Source organism: Nicotiana sylvestris, chromosome 6, assembly GCF_000393655.2.
Source record: "Nicotiana sylvestris chromosome 6, ASM39365v2, whole genome shotgun sequence".
NCBI classification, from domain to species: Eukaryota; Viridiplantae; Streptophyta; class Magnoliopsida; order Solanales; family Solanaceae; genus Nicotiana; species Nicotiana sylvestris.
In genome coordinates, this window is record NC_091062.1 from 190,269,080 (window position 1) to 190,294,321 (window position 25,242).

At 36.7% G+C, this 25,242-nt stretch overlaps 1 protein-coding gene and 1 non-coding gene across 5 annotated transcripts; one reads left to right on the top strand and one right to left on the bottom strand.

Moving 5' to 3' along the window:
• Positions 1–4,298: 4,298 nt before the first annotated feature.
• LOC104217363 (serine/threonine-protein kinase TOUSLED) lies at positions 4,299–23,752 on the top strand. Of its 4 annotated transcripts, none has more exons than XM_009767595.2 (17): positions 4,299–4,478; positions 5,137–5,382; positions 9,233–9,322; positions 9,524–9,721; positions 12,496–12,552; positions 12,750–12,857; positions 13,170–13,214; positions 16,235–16,347; positions 19,605–19,671; positions 20,287–20,353; positions 20,926–21,023; positions 21,122–21,301; positions 21,458–21,668; positions 21,816–22,080; positions 22,218–22,272; positions 22,492–22,653; positions 23,283–23,752. In XM_009767595.2, the coding sequence occupies exons 2-17, from the start codon at positions 5,152–5,154 to the stop codon at positions 23,376–23,378; spliced, it is 2,043 nt and encodes a 680-aa protein (XP_009765897.1). In that variant the 5' UTR covers positions 4,299–4,478; positions 5,137–5,151; the 3' UTR covers positions 23,379–23,752. The 4 variants fall into 4 exon arrangements, with proteins under 4 accessions (XP_009765897.1, XP_070003831.1, XP_009765906.1 ...); XM_070147730.1 differs by having other exon boundaries at positions 12,502–12,552; XM_009767604.2 differs by having other exon boundaries at positions 5,141–5,382.
• LOC138872303 (U4 spliceosomal RNA) lies at positions 5,983–6,132 on the bottom strand. Its single transcript, XR_011400763.1, has one exon. It is a non-coding gene; the product is annotated as a U4 spliceosomal RNA (small nuclear RNA).
• Positions 23,753–25,242: the final 1,490 nt, after the last annotated feature.

The window sequence follows — 25,242 nt, forward strand, 5'->3', positions numbered from 1 at the left end:
GAGCCAGGCCAGTGCACACTGATAGAATCTGGGCTAGGGCCTCCTGAAGCCCTAGAATAACAATCGGCACAATCAGTGCCTGAGCTAGTCCTGCTGGAGCGTTCACAATTGGGACCTGATCGTGAACTTGGGCGGCTGGGTGGATTTGCATGTGCTGCCCTAGCTGTTTTGCAGGCTATACCCCTGCCCCTACCATCGCCTCGACCATGACCTCGGCCTCTAGTAGCCCTAACTGGTGGTATTGGTGGCCGTCCTTCCTAGCCGGTAGCACGTGTCCTCACCATCTATGAAAGAATAGAATAACAGATGTTTAGTTATCAGAATCAACAGATTCGCACGACACGAATTCAAGAATGTAAAGTTTTTCCTAAAGGTTTTGTAGCCTCTCGAAGATAAGTACAGACGTCTCTGTATTGATCCGCAAGACTCTACTAAACCGGCTCATGAATGGTGAGACCTATGTAACCTAGGCTCTGATACCAACTTGCCATGACCCTAAACCACCCCGGTCATGATAACGCCTATCGCAGTACTAGTCTAGCCGATTAGACATTTATATCATAAACAAGTCTTTTCTTAATTCATTTACTAATTAGATATTATCACAAATCTTTCGTTTAAACATTTCAAAACAAGCGGAAATAAATATGCAAAATAGCAACTATTGTCCGATCCCGGTGTCACTAGTCATGAGCCACTAAAATACAATCTGATATTGTCTACTCAATTCAAGATGAGTTTGATAAAAATAAATACTAGTAGATAGGAAGGAGAAAGGCAAGGCTGCGGACGCTGTGTAGCTACCTTGCTGACTCCGGAAATGCTCTGAATGTAAGGAACAACTCTCACTCGGATGCCCTGGCACCTGGATCTGCACACAAGGTGCAAGGAGTAACGTGAGTACGCCAACTCAGTAAGTAACAATTATAAATAAAGGATGAGTGCAGTGACGAGCATTTAAAATCATATACATCTCATAACATAGAATCTCAATGAAAATAACAAAGTCAAATCAGTAATTCAATTTCCGAACATCTCGTAAAAACTCCAGTTTCCAATGAAAGTTGTTTAAAATATTTGTTCAACATTTTTCAATAGAGACTTAGTATAAAAGAAGAGTGAAATAGTAATTTCATAAAACAAGCCCCTCAGGCAAAGTATCACTCATATATATATAGCCCCTCGGGCAAGCCTCTCAGTCACTCGTGACTCAACTCTCATTAATCAGCACTTACACTCAACACTCCCGCTCAATAGATATCTCATAATAACCGATGTAGCGTGCAACCCGATCTATAAATATATAGTCGACTGCGCTCACTGGGGTGTGCAGATTCCGGAGGGGCTCCTACAGCTTAAGCGCTTGCGGCGTGTAACCCGATCCATACACACACACACACACACACATATATATATATATATATATATATATATATATCGCTACGACGTGCAGCCCGATCCATAAATATATAATCCTCATTATCAGGCCCTTGGCCTCTCTCAGCCATCAACCTCATAGCCACTCGGGCATTTCAGTGAAAACTCAGGGAACTCAGCCCAAACAGTTTTCATATATTTAAAAGTAGAGTAATGAAACTGAATCAAACGATAAATAGGTAAAAATCATGACTGAGGATATGCTTTCGAATCAAAACAGTGTGATGATAGTAGTAAAATACCCCTGAGGTCCAAACAGTACAACACAAGGCCCCAAACATGGCATTCAGCCCAAGCTAACAAATTCATTTCTAAAACACATAGATATTATATAGAGTTTATCAAAATATGTAACGCTACAGTTGTCACGGGATGGATCAAGTCACAATCCCCGTGGGTGCACACCTACACGCCCGTCACCTAGTATGTGCATCACCTTATTTATCAAAATAGTACGAAATTTTAGGGTTTCATACCCTCAGGTCATGATTTACAATCGTTACTTACCTCGAACTGGACGAAGATCTACTCCGCAATGCTCTTGCCTCTCGACTCGGCCTCAAATCGCTCCGAATCTATCCAAAATCAGAATCATATCATCAATACATGCCAAAGGAAAAAAACCCACAAAAAAATTATCAAATTAGACACAATATCCCGAATTTGCTCAAACCCGACCCCGGGCCCACGTTTAGAAATCCAACAAAAATAGCAAAACTAGAAACTCCTTTCACTCCTGAGTCTATACATACCAAAATCATCAAAATGAGACCTCAAATGACCCCTCAAATTCCCAATTTAAACTCTCCAATTTCAAGCCCTAATCTCCCAATTTCTTCTAAAAATTTTCCACTAATATCATGATTAAACAATGGAATAGTCACCATCAACACAAGATACAAGGTCCAGCTAGTTTACCTCACTGAAAACACTTAATTCCCTCTTGGAATCACAGTCCCCAAGCTCCAACTCATCCAAAAATGGTGAAGAAATGGTAGAAATTCATGAAGGTGACCTTTTATACTTTCTGCCCAGCGACTTCCGCATCTGCGATGTCGCACCTGCGAAAATTCCATCACAGGTACGGTTTCCACTTAAATTATAGAACCTGCTTCTGCGGCCAACATCTCGCACCTGCGGCATCGCAGGTGCGATCATAGTGCGCACCTGCGATTTTTATCAACTTCCCAATTCTCCGCATATGCGGTCCAAATTTCGCTTCTGCGAGTCTCGCACCTGCGGTCCCCATTCCGCAGCTGCGGAAATGACAGAAGCAACAAAGTTCAGCTGCTTAAATCAAGTTCTAATCTTTCTGAAAACTATCTGAAATTATCCCGAGGCCCCCGGGACCTCAACCAAAAATACGAACAAGTCATCTATCACCATTCAAACTTATTCCAATCTTCGGAACACTCAAAACAACATCAAAACACCAATTCACCCTCAGATTCAAGCATAAGGATCTCCAAACTTCCGAATTCCGCAAACAATGCAAAAACCTATCAAACCTCATTCGAATGACCTAAAATTTTGCACACACGTTACAAATGACACAGCGGACCTACTTCCATTTCCGGAATTCCATTCCGACCTCGATATCAAGATTTCCAGCCGTCCGAAAAATACCAAATTTTCAATTTTGCCAATTTAAGCCTAAATCTACCACGGACTTCCAAATTACATTCCGAACACGCTCCTAAGTCCAAAATCATCTAACAGCGCTATCTGAACCATCAAAATTCCCATTCGAGACCTTCTACTCATAAGTCAACATTCGATTGGCTTTTTCAACTTAAGCTTCTACATAAGAGACTAAGTATCTCATTCCACTCCACGACCACTCCGAACCCGAACCAACCAACACGATAGGACGAAATACAGCGAAACAATACATAAAGAAGCAAAAATAGGGAAAATGGGACTGTAAATCATGAAACGACCGGCCGGGTTGTTACACTTCAATTGCAGCGCTTCTACACCAATAGTCATTTTGACGATAACTATATATATTAACGACGTGATGATATCTTGTTTCTCCAATATATGGGCTCAAACTCTCCATTATCCACACCCTTTTAGGTAATCTTTCCTCTTGTTCATGCATATTTTTATGGACTTTAAGATTAATAAAATATGCTGACTTGTTTGGGATGATTGAGTTAACAATCAAGTCAATATTGTGTTGAGCTAGTATTTTGAAAAGCGAGCGCTTCGTCGCTTTAAACGAGAAGCGAGGCTAGACGCCATCGCTTTTTCCTAACTGAGGCGACACGACCAGCAGAAGCGATCACTTCAGCCAAAAAAGCGCGAAGCGGCCCAAAAGCGAGAAACGCAGAAGCGCTCGCTTCTGTTCAGAGGGTTCATTTAAAAAAATAAAAATTGGGTCTTTGTTTTTATTATACAAAACAGACCCAAAGTGAAAAGATCATTCTTTCTCCTTCCTAACGTTAGGAGCACCAACCAGCTAGGGTTTCAGCCTCCAGCCTGCAGGTAATTTTTCTTTTCTTCTTCATCTCCCTCTTCTCTTTTTCGGTTTTTCTCGTCCAACCGTCTCCACAGCCAGGGCAGGCGCTGGTTTCCCACCCCCTTTTATTCTTCTTATTTATGAATTTTAATATATATATTAGTTTATAAAATTAATTATTATATATATATGTTATATTTTCAGCTTATTTAATTTTTTAATGTGTATTTTAGTTTATAAATTAATTATTATATATATGTTATATTTTCAGCTTATTTGATTAATTTTATATGTATTTTAGTTTATAAAGTTGTTTAAAATGTATTTAAAGTTGAAGTTGAAATAGTGAAATAGTTTTAATGAACAAATGAGTTATTCTAAAACATTATAGAACAGATTGCTCATAACTCGCACCAAGTTTACTCTCTCTCCGTTACCGTCAATCAACAGCGCGTGGATCTTCCCACTGTTTCTTCACCACTATGCCGTCAGTTCCGCTTCCTACTTGACTGAATCTGCCGCCATGGATACATAAACACTGATGGGAATGCAGAGGAGATATTCTCAAATATTCCAGGTCCAATTTTCTCTTCCAAAATTCTAAAATAACATAATCTGATCCCTTTTACGGCGTTGATTAAGTTTTTCATGAACCAGTTCAACTTAGATTTTGCTTTTTTTTTTTTTTTTTTCCTTCTGCCTCAGATTCTGTATCATTTGTAGTTTAATATGTTTTTGAGTTGCAAACAACTTTTGAGCTAAAGTCGGCATCTTTTTCTCTGCGGATTTTACCCTAAAAGTTCCATTTGTTTCTCAGTTGGCAAATTCGTAATTTTGTTGGATTGTTTTAGTTTACGCTTATGGCATCTTACATTGGTCCGTAAGTATTGATAAGTGATGTTCTGTTTTCAAAAAGACCCACTCTTCTGATTTCAAAAATCTCCCCCTCACCTCCTCTACAACTCCTTATTCCTTCCCGCCCTTAAATTTTTTCCATTTCCACAAAATAGGAATTTAACCCTAAATCTCCACAGTACCCATTTATTTGCTTTCTTGTTGTCAAAAGGATTGAATTCATTTGAGGGACACTGCCGCTTCTTGTTTTTACAACTCGTTTTGACTAAAAGGGATCTCCTAAATTCGCTTTGAATTATAAAAAGATACCCAAGTTCATCTCTTTTGTGTTTTGGGTCTTGAAAGGCACTTGTGAATAATCTGATTATTTGTTCTTTAAGGTAGCATTTTGAAAAATGTCAGATGATATGGTCATTCATTTTGCATCCAATTCTTCAAACCAATCAGACCAGTCTCTGCCCACAAAGATTGCTAAACTTGAGGCAAGAATGGTGGGCAAAGCCTCATCTACATCTACATCCCAAGCTACTTCCTGGTCTGCCCCAGCCAAGTTTGGGCTTGGGCCTGGGCCTGCTGACAATGTTGCTGAGCTTGCTGTCTCTAGTGATTCTGATGATGATGATGATGTAAGTGTTTGTGAAATTCAGCTTTTTCTTTCTTTTAATTAGCGTAGGTATGGAAAAATGCAATTCTTATTGTTGTTTAAGTTTTGGGCACTGTTAAATGTAAAAAATGTGTGCTGTCACTTAAAGGTAATTGTAGGTAATTTTATTCAATAAGCACTTATTAGTATCCTAGAATAAATTGTAAGTAACCTGCTATAACATGTTAAATTAGTCTGATAGTGCTAAAATTTATTACATTGTCAGTATATATAACTTAAATCCTTACAAATGGGGTTTGCTAAATGCAGCAAAATCTTGTAAATGGCATCCTTGTCTCTAATGCTGGAAAAGCTTAGAATTATCTATATATGTGTCAACTTAATTACTTTCTCTACTAGTTTATTGGTCCGTGTTCCATGTAGACATGTACCTCTGCAAACATGGATACTTGTGCAAGACTAAAGTAGTAAAGAATAATTGTAGAGAACGAGAGATCTATTGGTTTTGCAGAATGAGTATGAGTAGAAGTAATTTGACTTCTTGAACGAGCGCAATAGTATATGGTTGGTGCATCTTGGACTTTTATGAATAGCTTGCTATTTATAACTTGTATGTGCTTGTATATTCGGATAGTAGGTTGAAATTTTGAATGACTAATTGGGAAATTAGAAGAAGAGAATTCGCAACTTTGTTTGGAATAGTTTTCCACCAGCGATAGACGTGCCTCGGTGAGAACCTCACTAGCTTCAGCATTGCCCCAAGTGCGAGATAGAATTGACAACTTTGTTAGCTAGTTGTCAAAGTGGAAATGGTGACTGTGGGTGTACTATAAATGCTAGTTATGACTAGGTGTATCACTTATCTTACCCAGCCTACACTGAGAAGATAATAGAACGTCAATGCTCCTATAATTTTGGCATTGCATTGTCAAGGTATTTCACATTTTCTTTCAGGGGTGTGTTGGTCTCCTTATATATATATATATGAATCCAAATCTGCAGAATCACTCATGTTATGATCTTCTACATCATGGGTCTTTCTGTTCCGTCATCTATGTTCTTCATGTAGAATTCAGACCGAATGACTATGAAGTTACGTGGAAGCTTCCATATATTATGGGTAACCTAGGAGACATCTGATGTACTTTCAAAATTTTGCACCTAGTGAAAGCGTTCGTCAAACTCACGTTAGAAGAATGTAAGATGGAGAGAAACCTCACCCACATGTTTCTCAATCCTGCAAGATTGGAAGAAGAGTTGAATAAAGGAAGAAGGATGAAATAAAAGATCAATCATGTTTTTGAAGAAAAAGCTTAGAAAAACTAATCACCAATGTTTATTTTCAGCATATTATGCCCTTTAAATAGGCCTTGCAATGAGTAAAATTGATAAGGTTAAGGAAAACTAATCCTAATCTAACTAGAATAAGAATAAGACTAAGAAAACCTATCCTAACTAAAATAAGTAAAAGAATTCAAGGAGGAATGGGATACCAACTATCAATCCTAATTTGTAGAACTACAAATATAACCTACTAAAACAAAAATTAAATTACTAGGAAACAAGAAATAAAAAATCCCAATCTTTAAGGAAAAGAAATCCTAATCTTGAATGGATTCTTGGACTTCTTCAATTTCTTGAAATTCGTGGCCTTCTTGATTTTGCGTCATTCTCCCCTGGTTGAGAAAGACTCGTCCTCGAGTCTAACAGCTTCCATAAATGGCGCAAGATTTGCTATCATAAAGAATGAGGACCCCATACTCGCCCGGTTTCAAGTTACACTTTACTAGCTTATCATAGAGCTTCTTCATGTTGTAAGAAAACTTAGCATGTGGTTGAACAAATCCCACTTTCTAAGTTTCAACTTTCTACCAAGTCTTCTCCATGTAATCTTTCTACGTTGACTCTCAAATTTCAACTTAATAACTTAGAGAAAAGAAAAAGAATGCTTGTTATGAGGATGACAGTAAAAGGTGGGACAGGAAGCATGATACCAGAAATGATGCATGATCATAATAAAGTGAACCATGGCTAGTACATGAGACATTTTTCTTCAAGGCTTGCTGGCAATTTTTCGTGGATGTCTAGATGCCTTTATCCCTGTGTTAGGTTATATGGCCCCTCAATGTAGAGAGAAATAGCTAATTATCATACCAAAAAATGGAAGCTAAATGTACAATTCTTAATGATCCATATATGGAAGATTACATTTGGTTTTTAGCCATTCAAAAAGAATGTGCAATTGTTTTGAATCTCCGGCCTAGAGAAGGTAGGCAAGGTGGATTTGGGGGGCAGCAATCTGCATTGACCACTTTGCTTTTCTTCTGTTGCAAATAAAACCCGATCACATGCTTGGTGCCTTTGGAATAGTTGAAATAGGATTAAAGAATATCCTTCTGGATGGGGTGGTGTCACCATACACTCATCCTTCAGCTTCTATAACTTATATCAGCAGTATTAGGCTGTCATTGCCTTTAACTCTTTCATTCGTACTATTAAGTATTGAAGCTGCTTAAGTAAGAGGTTACCGAGAAAAGAAAATAAATAAAAATAAAGCCAGAATGAATAATTTTGTTGCTGATTATTTCCAATTTCCAATAGGAAATTAGAATTAATGTTGCGCATGAAATTAACAGTACTACACCTTCTTTAAACCTTTTGAAGAACGAGGCTAGATCAATAGCATCATTATGTCGCATAGAGCCCTGCTTTAGTGGCACAACAAGCCGAGTAGGAGGATAGTCCATATGAGTTATGTGATATGTATGATAGAAATAAAGTGACTATAATACTCTACAAACAGTGAAAGGTTAGCAGAAGATGTTGTACTGTTAATTTCATGTGAAATAGAATTCTCTTTGTACTTTAGAATTAGAATTACTGTTGTGTGTGAAATTAATAGCACTACATGTTCTGCTAACTTTCCCTTGTGGGATTTCACTGGGTTTGTTGTTGTTATTGTTGTTGTTGTATTCTGCTAACTTTCACTTTTTTGTAGAGTATCCTTTTTACTTTATGTCTGCGTCAGGGCTATATGCATATCGCATAATTGGTATGGACTATCATACTCTGCTTATTGCGCCTCTAAATTAGGGCTCTATATGACCTAGTGTTGATACTGATCTAACCTCGTTTTTCACATGGTTCTTTCTATGCATTTGAAATATGTGGCCGCATACCTATATTTTCCAATTTAATTGTGTACTAAGTACCATTCTCTTTGTATTTTGTCTATCAGTTACGTATGCACGCCTTGTTTCCATCTCCTCTCTTTTTATTCAAGCTAAATTTCTGCAGGAAAATTCTACAACTCATTCTAGAGAAGTTTAATAGTTTCTGGCATTCAATTGCCAGTAGTTATGTTCAAGAAAAAACTTATCCAGTTGTATTAACGGGAACTGTCTTCTGTAAAAAGCTTTCATACCTTGTAGGTTTCAAACTTCAACCAGTTCACATCTACTAAAGTTTCTTCCTTCCAAATTCCGATCCAATAGTTCTGAACAGAAAGTCTTTTTGAGTTATCAGAACCTAGTAGTTTGTGACCTCAGCATCTCGAAAGAAACACAACTCGGAATTGATTGTAAGGTGCATTGGATGATTTCCCCCTGTACTTTTAAATGAGAAATCTGGATCCAAATATCTTCAATCTTGGAACAAATCTAATATTTACTTTAATAAGCCAGATTTTGCTCTGGTATAATAACAAATATTCCTGGCTATGATCAAGAAGAATTAATTACTCTGTATGAACTGCACAAACTACTGATTGCAAATTTGCATTAGTTTCCAGTGCTGCAAATCGTTCTCCATCTTCTGCTCTTAAAGCAAGATTTTCTTTCTCATTGCTGACATTTCTCCTTCCCCTCAACCAGAATGGAAGGGAATTTCTCATACAAGCAAACACTCAGAAGCGGCGCAAACTCGAGGATGACAACAGCTCAACTTCATTTGAACATGTGGAGGTATATCTTATATTTATATGCTATGTTTTATATATAACGTCTTACTCTTCTTGGCAGTTTCTTTAGGTGCGAAGCATTCTAATAACTGAGATACTCTCTTTTACAACTGTTGATTTGCTAGCCATGTTATCTTAGGGTGTTTTTCAGCTTACCCTTCTGGAAGAATGTATATGCTAATGCTGAAGGAAATACTTTTTGTAGACAGCAGCTGATACTGCGAAAAAGATAGTAGACAATACAGACACAAGCAAAGTGGGTTCAGATGTGAATAGACGGAAACAAAGCCGTGTCAAGGGACAAACTAATTCTGGTAGAGGACGTGGTTCCCGAGTTAGTGATCAGACCAAGTCACCAGCAGTTTCTGTGTCAAATGGTCAGCTCGAGAACTCTTACCAGAAGGTGAGTTTTTCCTGGCATGATTTTAGGTTTGTTTTAGGATAATATGAGTATTAGTAGTGATTGAGCTTGAAAAGATAAGTGTAAAATATACTGGCAAATGTTTGTCCAACACCATAGACAGTGCATATGGAGAGGTAACAAACAAGACTAGGAAAAAAAAAAAAAAACTAGAGAAGGTCCTGCTTTATCAATGTCAATTCTGAAATATTTAAGCTTAATATTAATACATATTAGAGTTGCGGCTAACATTCATTTCTTTGCTGTATCTTTACAATGGTTGAAATCTGGACTTATGCTGCTAGTTCTACATTCTATATGCTGAAACAAATTTAGTTTTCATTGTTGTAATGTGTTTCCTTTTTTCTTATGTTATCCTTTATACCTTAGCTACTCTTGTTTCAGCAGATTACTGGGACAATTTGATAATAGCTATTCAATGTTTAATGGATTATCACTTAAGATGACTACAATTGAACAAATTTGTAACTGGATGAGATATTTTTGGGTGGTATCATCAATTTACTCTTGTGATTTAGTAAGTTTAAAGATGAGTTGGTTTATCCTGCTTATTAGTCAGCATTTCTCCGTCATAGTATTACTGGCTAAAATCATGATTTTAAACATTGAGTAGACCAGGTTCGCATCGGCCTAACAAGCACATTGCCCATCCTTCTTTTTTTTTTCTTGTGGGGAGACGAGTTGGGAAACCCATTGTACTGGATTAAGCATAAATATCCTTTTACCCCTTTCCCTTACCACTGATCATTCCCCAACATGAGCACTAACTCTTCACCATGCCCGCTCACGTATCGCCGCTCACACCCCTACACCGCCCTGCCACGCCTAATTTTTGTACTATTCTTTTTTAGCTGTAATTATACAAAATTTGGTATGATAATTAAATGAGTGTAATTTCTTCTTTTTGCTCTTATGACCTCTTAGGTGTGCTTATCATAATCGGGAAATGTTGTATTTCATCTTTATACCTTCCATGACTCAAAAAGCCCAGCTCCCCTATTGACAATGATGACTAAAGCAGCAGATCTTCTTCAATCATGGAGAAGAGGGTTCTGGAAAATGAGGGGACTACTCTTTGACATGGTTATGGATATGCAAAGTCTTTATCTGATTTGTGAGTTCGATGAAATGAAAAAAACAATCTAGGGCAGTGCTTTAGAGGATATGATAATATTTCTGGAAGAACACTCCTTGCTCGTAAGAGATAGAAACACTAAGTGGGCAGACTGAGTCAAATTTGGTTGCTTGATCAGGGTAGAACCAGTGTAAGTATGCACGGGTCTAACAGCCCCTTGTAGAGGTTGGAGCTACCTTCTTATTCGAGAAAGGATAGGCAGGTCACTATTGCTTATGGAAAACTTCAAGTCAGACCCAATCCAACCAATGTTTGCCTGGCCACTATTGGGTTGGGTCAACAATGGGTTTAGGTGGGCGATAAACTAACCTGCCCAAAAGACCTTCTTTTGGACTAGCCTCAATATATCAATATGAACAACAACAACAACAACAAAAAACCCAATGGAGTCCCACTATTGGGGAAAATATATCAATATGAACAAACTAATTAGAAAAGAGATTTATATCTATTGCACTTTTTGCAATCATATCTGCGAAAGGGTTGACACTCTACTGGTATTGCATCCCAAATTTTTTTTTAGAAACATTGGACATGGGCTATTTTGGGCAGTTTAGAAAGTGATCTGTGAACAGAATATGACTAGGGACTAGGGTCACTATGGGTTGGGCTAAAGGTGACCCAAAGTGAAAAGCATCACTCACCAAACTCATAAGTGCTTGGGCAGGTTGCTGGTTACTAATTTCTGTGTTGATCTTGTCACTTCTATGTTATACGAGATGTGAGACTTTGTATGACATAATAGTTAAAGGTTTTGGTCTTTGGGGAAATACTGGGTCAGAACATTTGGTAGAAAATGAGGAGAAAACAAGAGAGATACTGCAATTGAAAGAGGAAATAAATAAGAAAGAAGGAAGGAGAACAAGCTAGCATCAGAACTTTAGAGATCGGAAACACACACCAACTATGAGTTTACCTATTCTTTTTTGTTCTTCTCCTTTTTGGCATTTATCGAGCATTAAATTCTGGTTGAATTGACTAGCTAAGATCTTCTGAGAAAGATATTCTGCGTGATTAGTTATCCTCTATACCTTTTCCTGCTGTGTAGTTATATAGGACACTAGCAATGACTTGTGAGTTTCTGGACAGTGTTTTGTCATTTAGATTCCTTTGATTGTGCTTCTTCAACTTGTAGCTATCTTAATCACAGTGAAGCAATTGAGCTTGCTTATGTAGGTTTACCTAGTTGTCATGTGTTGCTTAATTGTTAAGAATGCTTTGTTGCCGTGAAGGGTCACTCCAGGTATATTTGTTTTGTTTTGTATTCTTCTCTGTTGATGCCCATGAGCTTCTTTATAGGGTCTGTTAAAGATATATTACGAGATTGTTCTGTGTTTACGCATTTCTGAGAAGCAGTGGGAAGCAGCCATCTACCAAATGTGTGAACACTTAATACGCAATATAAATCCTCTGCAACCCCAACCCCTTCTGATATTTAATAGTAAACATCAGTTTGTTTTGGAAAGTATCAAATGCAAATAGATTGTAACTTTACTCTATGTGAAGTTGATTACAAAAGGTAACAGATGCCAATTTTGAAACTTTACAATGGAAAGGATGATAGATTGCAGAGTAGGCAGTTCATCAGTGGATTAACACATTATCATTTTGCTTGGTGTAGTTGCAGGATGGTTTGCCAAAAGAGCAAATTGGGCACGATCGACAGACTGTATTCGAAGTATGGGTTTAGTTACAGTTTTCTGATTTCTTCCGTTCCTTTTTACTGGCAAAAAGTGCATTCTGACCTGCAATTTCTATGCGATGAAATTTATCCCATAAAAAGTGTTGCAGCTCATCAATTTTATGCAGTCACTCTTTGCTACTGTTTTATAACCTCTAATTTATTAAAATGATGTGGAATGCCCTTGGAATTAGGAGGAGATCACTTCTTTACGGGCAAAAGTTGTGGCTTTGGAGGAAGAGCTTAAGAAATCCCGTCAAGAGGCATCAGATTATCAACATCAGTGTCAACAGCTGGAAAAGGTACAACTTCTTTCCTAGACATAGCGGTTGTTTGGTTACCCGCACTACTGGAAGTGATCTCGACATTAATAGATCCAGTGTATTATTAGAAACAAATGTTTTAAATTTTATGTACAAACTTTTAAATGGTTAACCAACCCTTTGATAACAAATGCAAGTAATTCAGAAATTATTATTCGTTGAATTAACATTCCTAATATTATAATCTGTATATAACTTGTCCGTATGCAGACGAACCATTAGTTGCTTTCGCTTTCAATAATAATTTCAGTTGCAACTGATTATTCGTCATTGCATGATTCAATTATACAGGAATTGAAGGATCTTAAAGATTATGAGCAGCAGACAAAGGCAAAGGTGTGCTTCATCAGTTGCTTTACTTCTTTTGGTTGGTCAGGTTCTGTTTCTGCCCTAGAAATAATAACTATTGCTTGTGCAAGGAATTATTTAGTTTGTGCGGTTGCCTCTCTAAACCTCAAGACCGAAGAAATATATGTGACACTATTATTAGCTGTATCAGTGTGCTTGTCGCCAAATCAAATTTTTGCTGAGTCTGATTGGCACTATGTTTTCTTTAAGTTGTATTCCTTTGGAGATATCATATTAGTCTGAATATGCTATTAAACAATGTATCTGTTCATATGATTTTCCTTTGGAGGAAACATACAGAAATCGTAAGAGGTGTGTATTCAGTCTGACCATTTCAGTAGAACATATAGTTATTCAAATTAAAAACCAGAGTTTTCTACCTTGTGTAGAATGGAGGAATATCAAATACCCTGTACTACTGAAGTTCTTTACATATGTATGGTATGTATCAGTGTTAAAAATAGCGTGAAGCGAGGAAAAGCGACAACCCCCATTTCATAAAAAGCGAGAAGCGAAGCACCCGCTTTTTTTAAGTGAAGCGGAATTTAAAAAAAAAATTAAAATTAAATAATTGGGCAGAAACTGGGCAGAATTTTTCTGAAAAAAATTCGCCAGCATTTCGGCGCTTTTTGGACGTTTAGAAAGAAAAAGAAAAAGAAAAAGAAGAAGAAGAAGAATGAAAATAAATTTGGAAAACATAACATACCTGTTGAAACTAAGTTGTTGTTGTACTGTTGAAGTCTTGAAGAAGAAGAAGAAGAAGAACCCTAGTTTGCTTGAACAAATCGCTGCTTGAAGTGAGGCAGAAATTGCTGGTTTGAAGAACCCTAGTTTGCTACTAAAGAAGTCGAAGAAGTGCTAAAACAGAAACAACGATTTGGGTCTTTTAATTGAAAAATCGTCCGCTTCGATCGCTTCTGGGCGCTTCACCGCTTCTCGCTTTTTAGAGAGAAGCGGTCGCTTATGCATACCTGAGCCGCTTTTAACACTGGTAGCGATACCCCTCCCGCTCCGCTTCGCTTCTCGCTTAAAGCGAGGAAGCGCCCGCTTTTTTTAACACTGGTATGTATTACATGCAATTTGTGCACAACCATTGCCATTCAGCTTGTCTATCAAAATAGTGTTGTGGAATCTGGCTTTATTGAATCTAAAATGCTTCCTTTTGCTATGGTCCATCTGTGGACATATTTATCATCTCATGCAAGTTGTTCACAAACATCACTATTTAGCTTCCTCTCAAATATTGCTGTCAAATCCTGATTTGTTAAACTTTAAAATGTTCCTCTTATCTGTGTTCCATTTGTGTCTGCAATGATCTCATGTCGACAAGAAGGTTAAAATACCTATCTGAAAGGGGTTGTGGTGGGTTTTGGAGTTTTTTTTTTTTTTTGGGGGGGGGGGGGAGGTGGAGAACTAAAGATGTCAACATGCCTTATGGTTGTGGGTTATGGAGGAACATTATGACATGATGGGCAGAATTTAGTGGCAATATATCATTCAAGGTAGGAGAGGAGAGTTAGTTTTTGGAGACATAGGTGGTGTGGATATAACATGTTGAAAGATGATTTACCGAACATGTACCGAGTATCATGCCAAAAGGAGTTGACAGTCCAACAAATTCGGAGGATAGAAGGTGGAGAGACTTTTTGGGATTTGAGATTTGGGAAGAGTTTCCATGATTATGAGGTGATTGAGGTCCAAAGATTGATAGACTTGCTCCATAAACAATGTACGTCACTAGATGGCCATGATGCATGGAGGTGGGGGTTGGGGAATACAGAGTATTATTAAGTCTTTCTATGAAAAGCTTTTAATTAGGGAGCAGATTGTTTTTCCATATAGCTCGATTTGGATCCCGAAGGTGCCGGGGAAAGTATGCTTCAAGATTGACCGACTTGCTCCATAAATAATGTACGTCATCCGATAGCCATGATGCATGGAGGTGGGGGTTGGGGAATACAAAGTATTATTAAGCCTTTCTATGAAAAGCTTTTAATTAGGGAGGAGATTGTTTTTCCATATAGCTCGATTTGGATCCCGAAGGTGTCGGGGAAGTATGCTTTACTTGGTTAGCAGCTAGAGGGGCGATCTTGATGGCCGAGAACCTTAGGAAGCGAAAGGTCATTTGTGTCAATTGCTGCTTCTTGTGCAAGGAGGCGGGTGAAGATGTGGATCATCTCCTTGTACATTGTCGTGTTGGCTCAAGGTTATGGGGGGAAATACTTAGTTGGTTTGGTATTTCATGGGTGATGCCAAGTACTCTTAAAGAATTAATGATCAATTGGAATTGTGGTAGGAGGAGGAAAAGGCACATGGCATTGACGGTTGTTCCACTAGCACTCATGTTGTTTATAATAAAAATGGACCCGGGCCTAACTCAACCTCAAAAGTTAACTCAAAGGGTGAGGATTGCCAAGCCATATAAAGAGTCCAAGGAATTCATCCATTTCCGATGTGGGATTCCATCACCCCGCCGCACACCCAGGCTGGCCAACTGGAGCGTGAACAATCTATCTTGGGGGCCCAACACCGGGGGCTTGACTCTAATACCTTGATATGAATGGACCTTGGGTCTAAATCAACCCCAAAAGCTAGCTCAAAGAGTGAGGATTGCCCAAGCCATATAAAGAGTCCAAGAACTCATCCATCTCTGATGTGGGACTCCATCAGTTTATTTGGAGGGAAAGAAACATATGAGCTTTTGAAGGGGTAGAGATGAGTTTTGTTCAGTTGAGGAGTAGCCTCCTATCCCTTATTTTCTTTTGGTGCGCCCATGAAGTTCGTTGTTGTATAGAATATTGGGTGTCCTTCTTAGAGAACCTTATTTTTTTGTAGGTTTTTTTACTTTTTGGTATACTTCTCGTATACGGCACTTTTCATTTGTCCCTATCATTAATGAGAATTTTATTTACTTGATAAAAAAAAAATCTGAAGAAACATGGTTGATGTATTCCTGTTTATTTGTATATCCTCATGGCAGTGGTTCATACATATATTTTATTTTGCAGAGAACGAAAATAATATCTGAATTGTTAATATCTGTTTCAAAAGCTGAGAGGCAAGAGGCACGAATGAAAGTGCGACAGGAATCTTTGAGACTGGGCAACGTGGGAGTAATCAGGTACCTCATCCTTATCACGTGTTATATGGAGCAAGCAATTTGCTGCTTGGTCTAGTGTATATAATAAGTTCAACAGATGACTTCAACTAAGCTGTCCATAGGAAGCTGCCAGCAATTATATTTCCTCATCAAACCTACTTAAACAAAGTTTGTTTACCCATCAACAGAAAATCTATTTATAAAGTGCCCAGTGTTATATAAGCGTCACATTTTGATCTAATGATAGAATTTTGCTAAAGTATCAAAGTGTTCACTCATCTCTCCCTTTTGATTAATACAATTTACCTTATCAAAAAAAATATTTCGACGCTTTGGAAGCGAAGGATACTTAATCTAATATGCAAAATATAGCCTGTATTTCTGCTTCTTATCTGGAAATGTACTCTGTGTTGTCTCTAGGGATTTTGAATTGTTTAGCACTATGGTATCGATTGAAGGTCACATGCTTCAAAAATTCCCCAACTGTTGTTCTGACCATGCTTTAAGAGATTTCCATGATTTCTTTCAGAAGCTTGCATAGCAAGTTATTGCTCAAAAAGCACATTCACTTTTGGAATATAGTGTTGAAGGTGCTTTACAATGGACTTGGTCATGGTTTAACCATAGGATGCCAGCAGAAGATTGTAGGGGAAACTGGAGCTTTTTTCTTATGTAAGATGCTAGTCAAGTTAATTCTGAAAAAGAAATGGAAGCAAAACTAAATATCTTGAAAGAAAGAATGGCTTTACGGTTTATGTGGATTGATATCCATAGTTCACTGGACATGTATACCAGATGACTATGTGCTATCATTATCAATCCAAGGAGTAAGAAGTAGATTCTCTAGACTATGCACTATGTGCACTGCGCTACCTCTATTTTGCTTACCTTGCCAGGGCAAACTTAGAACCAAAATATTCAAGTATCTTGTTAGTTTCTGGTAAGGGAATTTGGAGTCTTGATCCTTGCACTTAACAATTTACTAGGGGTGCCATTTAGGCCCAGAAAGGGCTGGTGATATCTTCATAGACGTTTGGAAGTGGCTTTGAAGCAGTTGCAGTAGTATGGCGAACCAAGGTATTCAATGACATATTTAAGAATGAAAAGATGCCGAATTAGTAAGAAAATATATCTGAAATGAGAACCTGTTTGATTTTATGCTTAATAGATCTGCAATAGTGGTTATATTGTTTATAAGAAGATGAATGATATTCTATAGGAAGAGACAGAAAGATCTGCATATGATATTCATTGGCCTAATTAAAGCAGATGATAGAGCACTAAGAAATATCTTTTAGTTTGAAAAAAATTCATATCAATCATACAAGTTCCATAAAGGATATTTGTGAAGGAGCATTCACAAGTGTGAGAAGTGAGAGAAGGTACAGAGGAGTTCCTATAATTGTGTTTACGCGGAGGATCTCTCTTGAGTCGGTACTTGTTTACCTTAGTTATAGATGAGCTAACAATCATTTACATATAGTCAACCCCAATTAGTTTGGGATTGAGGTTCTTGTTACAATCGTATAATGATGGATTCCATGGTGCATGTTATTTTCATAGGGCATTAGGTTAAATGACTAAACCAGTAAGGGGTCGTTTGGTAGGGCGTATAAGAATAATGCTAAATAAGGTGCATTAGTAATGCAGGTGTTAGTAATGCATGGGTTAGTAATGCACGCATTAGTTATACGGAGATTATTTCTTATGCATTGTTTGGTGTGGTGTATTAAAAATTAAAATGCATTGCATAATTTTTAAGAAATTTAATTGTTTACAAAAATGCCCTCCATATTCGTTAACTTAAGGGACTTTAAGGATAATTTTGTCTTTAACCATGCTAATGCATGCATTAATAGCCTTTGTATAGCTAATGTCATGGTTTTCTATGCATTAGCTATACATAGGATAATACCAAATAGAGTGTATAACTAATACTTGTATTAGTTATATATAGGTTGAAAAAATGTACCAAACAAAGCATTACTAATACACAAAGCTAATGCATGCATTATTTTCTCTAACACACTCTACCAAACGACCTCTAAGAGAGTGAATCAAAGTTTGAAACTATGGATAAGCACTTTAGATAATGAGGTTTTATGATAAGTAGAAGAAAGATATAATATATGCACCAAGTTTAGCTACCACAACAAAAATAAAAAATAAAGGTGAAGTGGCATTTGACGGGATTGTGATGTCTAAACACAAATATCGAGATACCTAAGCTTAGTCCTGCAGGAGAAGGCATAATAGATGCAAATGTAATAGATAGAACCACTCTTCTCAAAAAATGCAATAGATAGAACCACAGTAGGATGACTTTTTAGAAAGAAAAAAAGAATTAAAATTGCATGTCTGAAATAGAGGTATGCTACAGGAGTGATATTCAAAAAGGAAGATACATAACAAAAAGAAAGGTAATTTCTGTATAAAGGTTGAGAGACCAACAACGTTATATGGGAGTAAATATTGGGCATCTAAGGTCTACCATATCCCTAGATGAAATTGTAAAAATGTGAATTTTAAGATGGATGTACAAGATTGGACAAAATTAGAGTGATCACATCCACTTTGCAAGTAGCACATATAGAAGATTTAAACAAAACAGAGTTTCATCTGGCCATATCTTTATGTAAACTTGCATATCACCAGTCCGTAGGTGCAACACTATAATGGGCGAAGGTAACATAATAAAACAATGAGATAACTTAAAATGACATGGAAAGAAGTTGACTTAGAACACCTACAATCTTTCAGATGCGGACACATATAAAACATATATGGAAACAGAAAATCCGTATGATTAATAAAAACTAATTTGGAGTAAGGTTTAATTGTTATTATTAGCTTACTTTAGGTGTGTTGTTTACGAGTAATTTTTTTATTTTAGTTAGAGACTTCTTGTTGTTGTTGTTGTTGTACTTGTAGGTCTGCCTAGGAATAAGTTTGAGGCTTAGAAAAACTCTAGCTTGAGAGAACTTCTATTATGCCTTAAAGGACAAATATTCTAGTGTTGAAAATGAATGGTCTGAATAGAGAAAAGTAGACATAGAGGATTCATATTATCCAATCGCAACTATGGATTGAGGTGTAGTTAATTGATTGATTGTAGTTGTGATTTTGTAGATGATACATATGAAACAGGTGTACCATTAGAACTCCATAATATCAGTATCCTGTATGCCAAACTCCTCTTAGTATCATTTTAATCTAACCTCTTCATTTTTGTGACTGCTGATTGTTTTCTGTTCTTTATGTTCTTTGGTTAATTGCAGAGCTGGAACCATTATTTCTGAGGCCTGGGAAGATGGGCAAGCACTAAAGGACCTCAATGCTCAGCTTGTACGTTCCTTAATTTGGTGTTCTCGCAAGAGAGTGCTTGTTTTTCATTATAGGGATATGTTAAGGTGTCTATATTGACGATTAACATAGTTACTACACTTCTGTTTAGTTTATACAGTACAATAGAGCTTCAACTTATGTCTTAACAACCATGTCCACAAAAGAAGGGGAGACTTAAATTAGGAAAAGTTAGTGTACTGAAATCTAAGAGTTCAAGTAAAAAATTTAAATAACAGTTTAAAATTTGATGAAGGGCCATAATTAGTTGAAAACACACCACACAACACCACTAATAAGAAGGACGAACTGGCACTAGTTTATTCTGCCTGGATCCTAGAACGCACAAGAGTTGTCCATCAGGGAAGGAGGTCAGTAAAATTGATGGATAAAAAGGAAAGCAGGCCAAGTAACTTTGGATATTTTCCAGTTTAGTTCTATTTCGAAGAAACTTTTGTTAGATTTCTTGCAAGCCGAACTCACCGATAAGCCCAATATACACTTATCCTATGTGCTATTTAGTTTCTGCTGTTTAATACTAGTTACACTGCTAATCATTGCTTATCATATGCCTAGATTCAATAGGTATTATTGTTAATGGATTTTTTTTTTCTTTAGAGAAACTTATTAGAAACTAAAGAAGCTATTGAACGGCAGCGTAAATTGCTCAAGAAACGACAACCAGGTAAAGTTTTCCCTTTGAATCATATGTACTTTCTCATTTTTCCTTCTCTTGCTAGAAATGGTGTTATTTTGGTGCATGAATGTGATTTCCTCCTGAAAATGTCCCTAACCTGTATGCTTTTTAGTAATGGTACTAGACCTCTAAAACTTCTTTTACTATATTTTCTGGACTTGAATCTGCTTTGTGTTAAGTGGTTGCATGGCATTCCAAAGGTCAAGACATGTTGAGGTGATTTTCAATTTCATTCCTGTCTTGTCAGCTGGCATTAGAATAAAGCTGGAGCTTTAAGCACAACATATGTTATTTATTGTCATCTTTTGCTTGAGTGTGGTTTCAGCAACATTTGCTGGAGGTCCTGTCTTATTATAATTTATAGTTGCTTATGTCTTGTCAGCTTGGAAGTACTCTCTGATTAAAATGACTTCCACGTTGGGCTTCTTGTTCATGACAGTTTTGTCAAAATTTCAGCAGGAATAGCTGTTCATTTGATTTTTCAATTTCCTGGACTGTCTCAGCTATGTTTCTTGAGGTATAAAAGGCTACTAGCAATAATGCTTACCCTACCATTGCAGATAAAAGTGATGGAGGAGATGTGGAGGGAGGTTTGCAGGAAGAAGATTCTCTCATTCAGGATGAGATCTACAAGTCTCGTTTAGCCAGCATCAAACGTGTAACTGTTCTCTCTTTTTTTTTTCTTTTTTTTTCTTCTTTTTTTTCCACATGTCAATTCTTTTTCCATGCTTCACACCACATTTTCTTTTTAATTAGGAGGAAGATGTGATAATGCGTGAGAGGGACCGATATGAACTAGAGAAAGGAAGGCTAATTCGTGAAATGAAACGCATACGTGATGAAGATGGTTCTCGTTTTAACAATTTTCAGATTTTGAACCACCGATATGCCCTCTTAAACCTTCTTGGAAAAGGAGGATTTAGTGAGGTGTACAAGGTAGGAATTTTAAAGTGACTGCTCATCTTATTTCCAGTAAAAAAAAAACCAATAGAATGGTCAGTCACCAAAATTGCAATGTAGACCTCTTTTATTTTGTAAATAGGTTGGGACAAAATATCGTTCCATTCACTTCAAATTGCAAAGTTCTGGCAGGCTTTCGACTTGGTAGACCATAGATATGTCGCGTGTAAGCTACATGGACTAAATGCTCAGTGGAGTGAAGAGAAGAAGCAAAGTTATATACGGCATGCAATCAGGGAGTACAACATCCACAAGACTTTGGTGCACCATCACATTGTGCGGCTTTGGGACATTTTTGAGATAGACCAAAACACCTTTTGCACTATCTTGGAGTACTGTAGTGGTTTGTTACTCTCTTTATTGCATAATCAATATAATACAAGTGAAAAATAAAAAAAAATTATATAGTACAATTGTTATTATGCTCGGTGGAATGAAGTATTTTTAGGATTCCCTCTCTCATATTGGGCATAAATGTTCTTGTCTGTAGGAAAGGACCTTGATGCAGTTCTCAAAGCAACACCTGTGTTGCCAGAAAGAGAAGCAAGAATCATCATTGTGCAGATTTTTCAAGGCCTTGTCTACTTGAATAAGAAGTCACAGAAGATCATCCATTATGATTTGAAGCCAGGCAATGTTTTATTTGATGAGTTTGGCATTGCTAAGGTCACTGATTTTGGCCTTAGCAAGATAGTGGAGGATGATGTTGGATCCCAGGGGATGGAGCTAACATCCCAGGGAGCTGGAACGTACTGGTGAGTGGTAAATTTTTGAATGTCACACTTAGCATTATGTTTACCAGGTGTATTAGTTCGAAACTTACTTTTGCTTTCATCTCTTGCCTCCATAAAGTATTAATAAGGTCCACTATTTCTGTCAATTGATTTTTCAGGTATCTACCTCCTGAATGCTTTGAACTAAGCAAGACACCTCTTATATCCTCAAAGGTGAGTGCTCCTGCTTTGCTTTCACTTGTCGATAAAGTTAAATAGGTATCCACTGAAATCCAGGAGAAAGGTCCTCAATATTTTCTTTAGTTCTTATTTCTAATGATCTTGGACTAATGCAGCGTCTGCATCTTAATTGATGCATTTATCCTAAATGTCCAACGAATGAACAGTTATTTGTTTATGAAATAAACTTGTGATTTTTATTTATGCAACTAGGTTGATGTCTGGTCAGCTGGTATTTTGTTTTACCAAATGCTGTTTGGCAAACGTCCCTTTGGGCATGACCAGTCACAAGAAAGAATACTAAGGGAGGACACAATTATTAAAGCAAGAAAGGTTGAATTCCCTACACGACCGGCTGTCTCTAATGAGGCAAAGGTGCGTTTTTTCTATCCTTATCTGACAAAGATATGATTAATTGTCACTTTTTTTTTGTGAATCATTATCAAGAGCAGCTGGTGGCCCTCAAACTCAGTTGATATTGTTATTGTTACCAATGTGCAGTAGATATACCCGATTATATGATAAAATGAGTCAACCGACCAATGGTTTGCCTTCTCTTCTAGGGTCATTTGATGCCCCAAATGTGGTTAAAGTTGCAAAATAGCTATATTGTATTTTTAGTGATACAGAATAGATATGGTTTCAATTCGAGTACATCCTCCGATGCTCAAATTGACTCCATGCTCTTATCTCAGTCCACATCGACTACTTTATATTGCCAGTATGAGAGTTGTCCAAACATACCAAGACCAAAGACTTCTAGTATATATCAAGATTTGGGATCAGGGTTCGGAACTTATGTCTATTATCCCATATGGCCACTTTAGGCCATAACACTTGGCATACTAGCTGGTTGATGAAACAAAATTCAATTAAGCTATGTACAAGATAAGTTACATTCCAACAGAACAGTATTTACTAGGACAAAATGGAAATATGTTTTATTTCTTCGTGCCACTGATTCTTGGATAGTTGATTCTCTCTTTTCTATGGATTTTGATCAGGAGTTCATTCGTCGTTGTTTAACATATAATCAAGCAGATAGGCCAGATGTTTTATGTATTGCTCAAGACCCTTACTTGACATACACAAAGAAATGATAGGAGGATGTTAATCCCATCTACTTGGACAGAGGGTCGTGCCTCTCGTCTATGAAAAAGGCTGCTGTCCTAGTATTAGTGCTCAAAGGAATTTTGTATAGTTGTAAAGCCATGTAATTTTTTGTCTCTCTACCTTCGACTAGAGGGGCGGCTCAAGGGGCCAAAATTTTGAGGCCCCAAAAACTTTTGATAATACATTTTATGATTTTATATTCGTCTAGACAGCATTAAAGTTTGTGGAAAAAAATATTACAGTAATATTTTATTTTTAAAAAAGGGAAGATGACCCCGTACTTTGTAATTGATGGTGACTGAAAACAACTTCAACTGAAAGGAGCCGTGAGAATTTGGAAAAGAATTACATTAACCTTGAATGTCTCTTAAGTGTTCAAGCGGAACTGTACAAGTAGAAGATAATGGAGTAGCACTTTAAGGGGAAAAGGGCCCAAAATGTCTCTGAACTATGGAAAATAAAATAAATTTGTCCTCCATTTGAAGTTGGTCCAAATATTGCTCTTAGCTAGCGTTTGGATATAGATTTGGTTGGAACTTGAAAAAAATGAGTTTTTGAAAGTTGAAATTGTGTTGAATCAAGTTACGTAAGTTTAAAATATTAGGGTGAATATTATGGATGTTCACACATAATTATTCAGTGAAAAATTTACCCCTTATAGTAAAATTATCCTTTAAATGCAGATAATTATAGAAAAAGATTCTTATAGTATCACGCCATACCGTTTAACATAATCATGTAAAATCTTTTATGCCAAAAATTTGTGTCTGGCCTCTTTGAGTGTTGTGCATCAATTTGGTCAAATTTCCTATCTTTAGTGACTAATAATAGTATACACATAATGTGAAAACATCCTTTTAATGCAAATAACTAGTACTAATACCCGCGCGGATGCACAGACACTAATCATGTCAAATATTTATGTTATTTGGATTGTATGTAAATAATCTTAAAATTTACACTTTCTCAGTAAATATAGATAATCATTGGATATTAACTATATGAAAAAAATTAACCATTTTTTCTATTTTTCTTTTTCGATACCATTCTTGCCGGTGTCATTGGATCCAAGAAATAATCAGGAAGTAAAATAATAACTCATATTTATGACAAAACAATCAAATGTTAAGACAATGAATGACTCTTTGGATAAGCTCAACTCTTTTACTACTACTTGAACTCTTATTTGGTGTGTTCATATCTCTTAAAAATATTTATTTCTTAAAATTTCAGTTTCTAAAACATTATTTTTCAATAATAATTATTTTTATAATAATGTAATTGAAAATATTATTCTTAATTCAAAACTCATTTTAATTGGCTATCTAATAGCTCATATTTATGGCAAAGCACAAAGGTTGACACGATATAAACGATTCTTTGATTACGACGTGACTCTTATACTACGACTTGAACTCTTATTTGGTATGATTTTATCTTTCAGAAAATATTTCTGTTTTGAAATTTCAATTTCTAAAACTTTATATATATATTTATAATAATGACTATCTTTATTTGAAATTTCAATTTCTAGAACTTTATATATATATATATTTATAATAATGACTATCTTTATAATGATGCAAGTGAAGATATTATCCTTAATTTAAAATTCACTTTAATCAACTATCTAAAAATTTAAATGATTATTTGGCCGAATTTATTTCAGTATGACTCTACTTTAAGTTTATCGATATCTCTAGCTAGTGCTGTATTCTGGGCCGGGCCCGGGCCTTCGTGGGCTCAACGGGTGGAACCGGCCCGTGAGGGCCTAAGCCCACATGGTCCTGGGCTTAACGGGCCGGGCTCGTGGGCTTCGCGGGCCTAGGTTTTTTTTTTAAAAGGCAATTT

What these genes read in the sequence shown, in the direction of transcription:
- LOC104217363 (XM_009767595.2), top strand. Translation starts at nt 5,152, where the DNA reads ATGTCAGATGATATGGTCATTCATTTTGCATCCAATTCTTCAAACCAA. An exon ending in AGGACCTCAATGCTCAGCTT is followed by an intron (nt 19,672 to 20,286) that starts GTACGTTCCTTA and finishes TTTTTTCTTTAG; the next exon opens with AGAAACTTATTAGAAACTAA. An exon ending in CTGTCTCTAATGAGGCAAAG is followed by an intron (nt 22,654 to 23,282) that starts GTGCGTTTTTTC and finishes GATTTTGATCAG; the next exon opens with GAGTTCATTCGTCGTTGTTT.